Below are 10000 nucleotides of genomic sequence, written 5' to 3'. Positions count from 1 at the left end.
TGTTTTGTTTTTTTGTTTTTGTTTTTTTTTAATTTTTGGGTTGTAATCCCCTCTCCTCTCCCCTCTTCCCCACCCAATAGTTTAAATGTCTCAACAAAAAACGCGTTGCTGATTTTCCTCTGTGTCCTCCTCCTCCTCCTCCTCCTTCTTCTTCACTTGAACGAAAATATTTATGAATTAGTGTCTCGAAATTATTGATTTTTTTCCCGTTTGAATTAAATTTTTTTAAATTTTTTTTTTTTTTATCAATAACTTCCCTGTAAAAAAACCCATCCCGCCTCACATTCGTTTCAGGATAAACGTCAGATGATACATTTAAAACAAACAAGGGGAAAATCATCAACCGAAAGAATTGATAATTGTTCCAGGTGTATGTATGTACCTGCGTAAAAATGTTAGCCAACATTGAAGAACATGTACACCCTTGTCAAACTGCGTTACACTTGCCTTTCGATTTGCATGGAAGGTAAGAAAAGGGAAATAGTGTAAAATGCGTATTTGTTGAATAGGCTCTGAACTGTAAAAAATGTCTTCGTCGTATGTTCAAGGCATACCATTAAAAAAACATAAAGGGAATCGTGTGTGCGTGCGGGTATGTATATGTGTTTGCGTTTGCGTTTGTGTGTGTGTGTGTGTGTGTGTGTGTGCGTGCGTGTACTTGCTTGCCTGTGCGTGTGTGTGTGTGTGTGTGTGTGCGAGCGAGCGCGCGCGCGTGCGTGCATGAGTGTGAATGTGCGTGTGTGCACGAACGGGTATGCGTGTCTATCTGTGCTCGGGCGTGAACGTGAGCTTTCTGCTGTGAAAAAAACAGAGCTCGTCTGCACCACGCCATCACTTTTATCTTGTAATAGCTGATGGTTCGGTAAAAGTCAGCACAGCCTTGACTAAACCAAGTCTCAAATCGCTTCAACTCTACCTTTGTGTGAATTGTTAACAACTGCATCATCTCAACGCAGCAAGCTACATAGACGTAATTTACATATGTCGTCCCAGATCTCTTATATGATATACTCATTTTGTTTCCATTTCATACATCATGGGCTGTATTCAAGAGACCTTCGTGCCTGCGGTCAAATCTACATGAGGCAAGGCAAACTGCCCGAGGGTAAGCAGTATCTGGTGTTCAGGAACATTCGAGTCTAGCCGCGGGTCTTCAAACCCAAAGGCAAAATTGCCCATACCACCTGTCAAGGGTGAATGCCCACGAAGCAGAAGTACTTAAGGGGGTTCATTTTGTAGCGTTGTTTTTATTGATGGAAAACAGGCGCGCTTTGCGGATAGCCCGTGTTTTACTAACTTTCTCGACAGTGCTCTGAACTGTGGTGCGGTGAGAAGTAAAAGAGCATACGCAGAAAGGACTCATCGGGATTTTTAATTAAAGCCAACAGGTTAGCTGCATGAGTGCACAGCGTGTGTCTTGAATACGAAGATAACTTCGCCTTCAAAGTAAATTACACCCGCGGGTCCCTACCATGTCAGAATTAACTTGCCTAAAATGCAAAATGAATTTTGTCTTGACTACCACCCCAGAAGGGCCCCTTTGCACGTTATTCAGTGTTTTACCCACCAACTTGGACGATTTTTCGATCAGCGAGGTCCTTCAGGAGATTTCGAATGTAGGGGCTGTCCGGATCGTACAGGTAGTGCTGGTGGATCCCTCTGTGGAACTGTTCCCAGTTTGTTCTCCTGGAAACCAACGAACCATCACTCTGACACCAGTAAAAATAAAACCAAACCAAACCACCACCACCACAGAGGAGGAGGAAGATGAGAAGAAGAAGAAGAAGAGTAGGCGAAAGAGGAGGAAGAGAAGGAGAATAATGTTTACCGAAGACTTTGGGATATCACAGTCGTGAACATACGTGTAAAAACACCCAGGATCATTCAACAATTTTGAGTCCTGTTTAGGGGCTCTGTGGGCTGACTGATACACTGGACATATTCATAACATGTTATGATCAAACGTACCCAGACACTTGGAGTCTGCACCACTCACCCCCTCAAAATATAATTAATTCATCAAATTAGTATATCATATCCTTTCACTTTGTTAATGAATGACGAACACTTATTACGTTAATTTGCATTTTTCGGTCTGAGTTGTAGTTTAAATGATCGGCATTATTGTTTTCTGAATTACAATGCAATGAAACAGAAAGACGGAAAGAGAGAGGGCGAGGGAATGAGACAGACGGATTTTGCCAGACAGGCAAGGAGAGAGAGAGGGAGTTAGAGAGAGACAGAAAGAAAGAGGGAGAGAGAGGGTGAGAGAGAGAGGGTGAGAGAGATAGTGAGAGGGAGGGAGGGAGGGAGAGAGAGAGAGAGAGACAGACAGACAGAGAGGGTGAGAGGGAGGGAGAGAGGGAGAGAGAGAGAAAAAGAGAGAGAGAGAGAGACAGAGAGACAGACAGAGAGACAGACAGACAGAGGCAGAGACAAAGAGAGAGAGAGAGAGAGAGAGAGAGAGAGAGAGGTGAGAGGAAGGGAGAGAGATACGGATATGGATACGGATGATTTATTCAATGAGGCTATGGCCCCTCATGAAGGGGGTACAGTGAACAATAATTCACAACAATAAAGGCATACTACCAACACTACACGTCAGTAAATGTTCAAATACAAGCTGAGAATGCACAACAAATAATAATAACTACTTAATACATTGCGTGTTTTAAATGCTTTATACAAGTAAACAGCAAACTGTTTTATAATTGTTTCGTTTGTCGATGACTTCAGCAAAACAAGTCCAAATGAAGTTGCGCGTGAGTAATATTTTTGTGGAATTAACTGAAATCTAAGGTCTTCCAAAGCAGGGCAGCATAACACAAAGTGAAGTTCAGTTTCTTCAGCATATCTACATACTGGACAAATAAGATCACAAACAATGAACTTACGATAACGAAGACAATGCAGTAAGATGTCGGAAATCCCTAATCTGAACCTTGTCGTGATGTATTTTAAATGCCTGTCCATTTTCATTGATAAAATTAATAAACTGGAATAGAATGCACATAATTGAACTGCCCATAAAACCTGAAACGATCGCTTTCTTGAACATGATTTGACCATTCTTGCCATCTACAATCAATTAATCTTGTCCGAAACACGCGAATAAATCCATTTATGTCGTCTATCCCCTGCTGTAACCAAACATAACCAAACCCTAGTTAATTAAATCTAACCCTAACCTTTGACACCCAGTTTACCTTAACCCTAGAGTCTAGATCATAACAGGTTATAAGCTTTCTTCGGTAGAGAGAGAGAGAGAGAGAGAGAGAGAGAGAGACAGACAGACAGACAGACAGACAGACAGAGGACGAGAGGGATGGAGAGCGAGAGAGAGGGTAAGAGAGAGAGAAAGAGAGAGGGTGAGAATGAGAGAGACATACATACAGTCAGAGAGGGGGCTGGAGGTGGGGGAGGGAGAAGAAGACCCACTCACGCTCTGTAGTTCCTGTAGGCAGGCAGCTGGATACCGGGCTTACGGCGCAGTCTCTGTCTCCGGAGGAAGGTCCAGTAGTTCTCCTGCAGGCCCCCCTGCTCAGGCACCACGTCCAGGAGCCCCGCCTTCTCCAACTTCCGCATGAAGGCGTCCACCTTGGGATCGGCGAACGTCCTCTGGACAGTCTCAGGGGTCGTCCGCAGCGCCTTCCTGAATTTCAGGTCGTGGTCAGCCTCGTCACGTCCCTGGCCGTCCACTGCCGCAGGTGGTGGGTGGCGGTTGTGTGAAGGGTCGTTCCCTTCTTCTTCGTCTGCTGCTGGATTCTGCTCCTCCTTCCTCGCCATGTCCAGTCTCTCCTCGACCTCCTGGCTTTGTCTGTGTTCGTTCCTGGCGTTAAATCTCCTCACCTCGCCCTGGTTTGGGGGGTTATCTTCTCCTCCTCCTCCCTCCTCCCACGTCCCGTCCTCCATTACCCGCCCCCTGCTTTGATCTGGGGGGAAAGGAGGGGGAGGAGGAGGGGGAGGGTGGTCCTCCTCTCCCCGAGGCTTCTCCCACGCCCCTTCCGTGTCCTTGCTCTTCTTCGCATCCCACAGTTTCATTCGGTCCCGGGGGAGATCCTTGTGGGGGTGGTGATCCCTGCTGCCCCTGTCCTCCTCCCCCCATACACGGGGATCTCTCGCGCCCGCACCTGCGCCTCCTGCCCCGTCAGCCCCGATGCTGTCTGACGTGTAGTTGCTTTTGTTCAGTCTCTTTCTGGGGAACTGCAGGTGCGAGATTCCCGGGGCGTAGTGGAGTTGTTGTTGCAGTGGTTGTTGAGGGTCCCAATCCACGTCTCTGGGGTGAAGGCCGTCGCTGCTGCGGTTGGAGGGCAGGGTGAGGAAGATGTAGAAGTTCATCAGGAAGATGCCGAACAGGAGCAGCAGAGCTATATTGCGTCTGATGGCTGACTGTCTCATGGTTTGTTGTTGGCAGGAAATGTGTGACGATTGGATGTTTGTGATTAATCTTTTGCTGGGGTGGTGGTGTTCCTTATGGCACTGACTGGAAGAGGAACATGTAGCGGTACAGTGGTTTGCATCTGAAAAAAAACAAAGAACGAGAAATCTGTATTAGCTGACACCTCTGGTGGTGCTGTGGAGTGGCTGAAAAAGATTAAAAGTTCCCCCCGTTTTGACCTTCCCAGACCAAAAAGCATGTAAGGTATCTATTCACACGTGGGTGTAGTGTAGAAAATCAGAGTAAAGTGCCTTTCCCAAGGACACAACACGATGCCAGAAACGGGTCCACAAGCCCTGATCACTGGTACACCGAAATCACCGTACCAGAAATGCAACGTCTAACCAAATCTGACACGCGGCTTCCTTGGAGCAGTTATAGTGGGCTTGAAAACACGCAGACCAACACCCCACATTCTGTCTAACTCCTCCCCAGTCAAAAAGTAAACCGGCCTGAACTTGCCCCGCCCAAACGCAAACCAGCGTTTTGATCAGGATTCATTTGTGCCTTGGCAGAAACACACACTCACACACACACACACACACACACACTCAGACAGACACACACACACACACACACACACACACACCCGCAGTAGTGAACACAAAATTCTATTGGAAACAAGGAAGAATGGGAAAGGGAGCAAGTTTAATACAACGTAATCAAAAATCACCGGACGAGCAGCAACTTTCTTTTCTTTTTTCGTTTTTTCAAGGGTCAACCATTCACGTGTGCTCAAGCCAGAGAAACCGAAGGAATCAACGTCAGAAAGGACACACACACACGAAGGAGAGAAAGGGACAGGACAGGTTACCGGACCGGTGGAAAGGAGGGGAGGAGGCCGGTGGGGGCGGGATTGGGGTGGGGGGTGGGGGGTGCTTCAGGGCTTTCAATGGCAGTGACACCTGCAGGCACCGCCCAGCATTGATTATATTGTCCATTGACAGCAACACCCTTCTGGGACCAGTTGTGCTTCCAGACCAGGTTTTCTGCGTCTGCTTGACAAGCCATGCACAAGATAGTCCCGTAACACAGCCACACACACAGACACAGACACAGACACACACACAAATAAATATAAAAGAAAGAAAAAGAAAATAAGTCCATACTTGATAATGCCACTGAGTGCGTATATTACCAAGTATTCATGTTACAACAGAGTAACAGAAAAAAAAGGGTATGTTCTGTATCACAATAATCGACAGTATTTGATCAGTGCATTCACTGAATGATTGAAGAGTTGGACTTGGAATCTGGGATTTCTGTGTTCGCTCTCGGTGTGGATTTCCGGTGGATTAAGGGTGGGGATTTCTTTGACCTACTGGGTCAACAAATGTGCAGACCTGCCAGCGCCTTAATCCCCACCCCTCAACCCCCCTGATGGGTATACACATACAGAAGATCAAACATGCACGTTAATGACCTCGTAATCCGTGCTGGTGTTCGGTGTGATATGAAAACAAAAATTTACCAAGTATGCACACAGAATATGGCTGCCTACATAGCGGGGTTTCAACGTTCATACATGTGAAACCATGTTCGTATATACCAGTGAACGTGGGAATTGTAGCCTACGAAAGCAGAAATAAAGAATTGTTGAAAACGTACTACAAAATGATTTTTCTATTATATTGTGATAAAATTGAATCAACCCTACTGTAGAGTGAATACTATGCTATTTTCGATTTTAAAGTGTTGGCACCCCTACTGTAGTACTATACATTGTAGGTCTACGTAGAAACAATACTGAACAAACAAACTCACCATTGCATAAGAGTTCAAGTCACCATGTTATTAAATGTGTTCAAAATGAAGTAAAGCATGGAAGTATATGACGATAAAATCGAAGCTGTAAAAAAAAAAAAAAAAAAAAAAAAAAAAAATCACAACCATGTATAGTTTGCGAATACGTTCATCAAAGTTTTAAATTTAGTCGTACTCTTCCTTGTGGATAAAAAAAAACACACACACACACACAAAACAAAACAAAAAAAACAAACAAACAAAAAACAACAACAAAAAAACACAAACAAACATAGACACGGTCAACACTTGATATGGTTCCAGGTGATGTTCAAATTCAGTTCATCGTGTTTTACTGCTGGCTTGATGTGCCAGCTGTCGTTTGCGGAGTGTCTCAACGTTGGACATGAAACAGAGACGTTTCGTCGTCAGTTTGGAAGGGGGATTTTTGGTTGCAACTGATTGTATTCCATGAGCTGAAGGTTCGTTGGCAATCTCGAACACGTCACATCACTCACATGCATGCTCACGTCATAAGCACTGACATCTTATGATATGTTAGATTCTCTGTGTGTGTGTGTGTGTGTGTGTTATCATTGTCACAAGGACAGACTGGAAGACTAGGCGATACCTAAAATCTTTATCCTTGAGCAATCAAGTATTTTGAAACTTGAATCTTGAATCTCTGGTGCAGGCCTATGTGTTCCTAATCGCGCGTGTGGGCGAAGGTTTTATGTTAAGATGTAGAACGGTTTGGACGTACTTGCACATTTCAAAACATAATCTTTCTATTATTATTATCAGTTATTTCAGGAACAAAGATAATAATTTCCGGTCATTTCATGGAAGGATTCCTTCGTGCAGTGACTCAATATACCTTTTTGGTGTACTGGCCTGAGCGTGCAGAGGTGAAGTAGGCATGGTTAGTAGATTGGGCTGAGCAGCGTGAACATAAGTACTACTATTTTTCATTAATTTACTCTCACGCGTGACTGGACTTTCTCTTTGCATACTCCGAGACTAAATTGCTGGATAGTTCATCACTAAACGTGTTCATTCACCCTTTCACCGCCAAACTCGCATTTATGCAGCAGCTAGGAAGAGGACCCATGTCACTGAAAGGTGGCCAGATCATGGGTCTGTTATCCATGAGCCTACTGCTCTTTATGTTCGGTGGTAGGATAGGCCATATTTTCCACACATCATAGGGGGAATCCACAGCTATTCTTACACATCATCTTTTCTGTGTTTATAGCACAAGGGAATTTTGCACTCTAAATTGACCGGCGATGAAAGGGTTAAGCGGCTTCTGTAACACTTTCTCCATCAGTCAGTCGTGCCTCACTAACCAAGAAGTTCACACTAGACTCACCCCCTCCCTCCCCCGTCCGTCCCTCCCTCCCCACAACCTCTTTTCTGTCGCCATGTGGATCCGAGGTCTTGTCCACTTCCCAGTGCTGACGTGTCGCTGTCAAACAGTCCGTGCTTTTGGGCTTTCGGTGCAGGTTGCGTCTCTGTGTGTCATCCAATGTTCTAAAAATACATGGACAGCGCATGCCTTCTTTGAACCCCTTTGCTAACTGAAGCCAGCGGAAGTGTTCAATCAGCCATTTTGCTTCTCGTGTCAGTATAGCGCGAAGCGGTGACTTCATATGTGTAGCCGAGCGCTCAGCTGGCTTCATGGCAAGCTTTCACTTGCTCGCGGCGTTAGTTAAGCTGACGTTCCTGTGTATGTCTCCACTGCAAGTTTGCGCCACTCACTGCACTGTTTTACTGTAATAACCTTGGTAGATAAACCATTGGCAGATTTCAATCAAGACACAACATCTGGCATGTTGTGGGGGCAAGCTTAACACGATTTCATCGAAGATACACGGTCACAGTTCAGAAATTACCACCAGTTAGCTGACGACTTGTCAACGGACTGACGGCTGGATACGAGAAACAATATGGCGTCCAGTTGGCTTCAGCTTTCCTGGCCAATGAGCTATCCATGTAATTTTAGGTTAGTGGTGTGCATCTCTTACTCCTCCCTCCTAACTCGCCCCTCCCTACCAGTCGCCTTCCTTCTCCATATCCATCATGTGTGTGTTCCGTCCCAATGCTAAACTGGCTGCACAGGTTACTGGGCATTAAACATCACTCGTTCATTCGTTTTCTCGGAAACATCCAACAGTTGTTTAAGGATCAATCCATTTATCTCTCTCTCTCTCTCTCTCTGTCTTTCTCTCTCTGCACTAATAGGCCTGTTTACTACAAGCTGTCGGTTTTCTGGAGACGGGAAAGAGAGGTTTAACTTTCCTTCCTTGACTTTTATGGTCACTGTGGCTCAGTTCTATTGATTCTAATAACGTTGTCAAATGTATAGGATGTAACAACGTCTGATGTATAGGCCTACTCAATGCACACAGACGGAACCCATAGCGAAAGAGTTGTCCATGGCAAACTTATACAGAAAAATGATAAAACAGAAAGATATATATATATATATATATATATATATATATATATATATATATATAGAGAGAGAGAGAGAGAGAGAGAGAGAAAGAGAGAGAGACAGACACAGACAGAGAGAGACACAGACAGACAGACACAGAGAGAGAGAGAGAGAGAGAGAGAGCGATGGGGGGAAGATGAGGGGGACTGTAAAGAAATGGTTGAATGTTTCGTTTTCAGTCGCTGAATCGTGAATATGGCCATTCAATGATCTTGTTAAGATAAACATTTAAAAAACTGTAAACGCAAAAACCTTCTAGAAATAAAAAATTTATCTCATCTCTACTGAAGGATAAGGATTATTTAGAAGAAATCAATAGAGCGATAAAGCATTTGAAAGAAGAATATGCAATTAGCCCATATTCAAGGGAGGCAGTGGACACTACTCCATTACTATACTGACAACTGTCGATTCCTGACGATTGTTTCTTTGAGGGTTTTTTTTATCAAAGAAGATTAGATCAAATACTACATCTTATGGTACTAAGAAAAAGAAGAAAACTAACGAAGAGGAGAACATGTTACAGCATGAAATTCAACAACTCAGGGAAAAAAAGAAATAAAGAAAAGTATAGATGACGTCAAAAACATAGAAGCAAAGAAGGAACAATTGAGAGAGAGAAAAAAAAATGGATGGGGTACTTTTAAGATCAAGGGCACGATAGATAGCAGAAGGGGAAAGTCACTAAATACTGGAAAAACAGTATCATATGATGGCCAGATCAAATGAGCCACATGGCAATGTTCTGCATGTACAGTCAAACATAAATTTTACATAAAGTTCAAGGCTTTTATGAATATATATATATATATATATATATATATATATATATATATAGACACTCCACCGTTGACGACTGTGAAATAAATGAACTTATAAAAGATATCCCTTGCTGAGACTGTGATGAAGCATACAATCTAGAAGGTGATATTACGCTTGAAGAGGCCGGTTTATTATTGAAAAAAAAAAAGTCCAGGTACGGATCGTTTTACATAAGAAATTTTCAAGTGTTTATAGAGCAGAATAATATGGGGATTTGTCGTTAGGTCATTAAACGCCAGTTTTAGAAATGGAGAGCTTTTATGCGTACCAAAAAAAAAAGAAAAAAGAAAAAAAAAAGAGGAATGATCGTATGTATTCCTAAAGGAGATTAACCAAGAAACTTCATTAAGAAATGGAGACCAATATCACTGCTTAATATTGTATACAAAATCGGATCATCATGCAAAGCTAATCGTATAAAAACTGTCCATCCTGAGTTAATTGCGGAAGATCAGACTGGAGGTATCAGAAATATATATACTGTTGACAACACTAGG

General features: G+C 43.6%; 1 protein-coding gene across 1 annotated transcript in view; it reads right to left on the bottom strand.

Moving 5' to 3' along the window:
* LOC143292915 (extracellular serine/threonine protein CG31145-like) overlaps positions 1–10000 on the bottom strand; it is a 31213-nt gene that overhangs the window by 16934 nt on the left and 4279 nt on the right. Inside the window, exons 2-3 of the mRNA XM_076603607.1 lie at positions 3443–4520; positions 1568–1686 (exon numbers count right to left, since the gene is read on the bottom strand). Coding sequence (XP_076459722.1) covers positions 1568–1686; positions 3443–4398 — 1075 coding nt within the window. The 5' untranslated portion in view covers positions 4399–4520. The remainder of the gene's footprint in view (positions 1–1567; positions 1687–3442; positions 4521–10000) is intronic.

This window comes from Babylonia areolata, chromosome 18 (genome assembly GCF_041734735.1).
Source record: "Babylonia areolata isolate BAREFJ2019XMU chromosome 18, ASM4173473v1, whole genome shotgun sequence".
Lineage (NCBI taxonomy): Eukaryota > Metazoa > Mollusca > Gastropoda > Neogastropoda > Buccinidae > Babylonia > Babylonia areolata.
The sequence above is the reverse complement of the archived record's forward strand: the minus strand, read 5'-3'. Positions and strand labels throughout refer to the sequence as shown.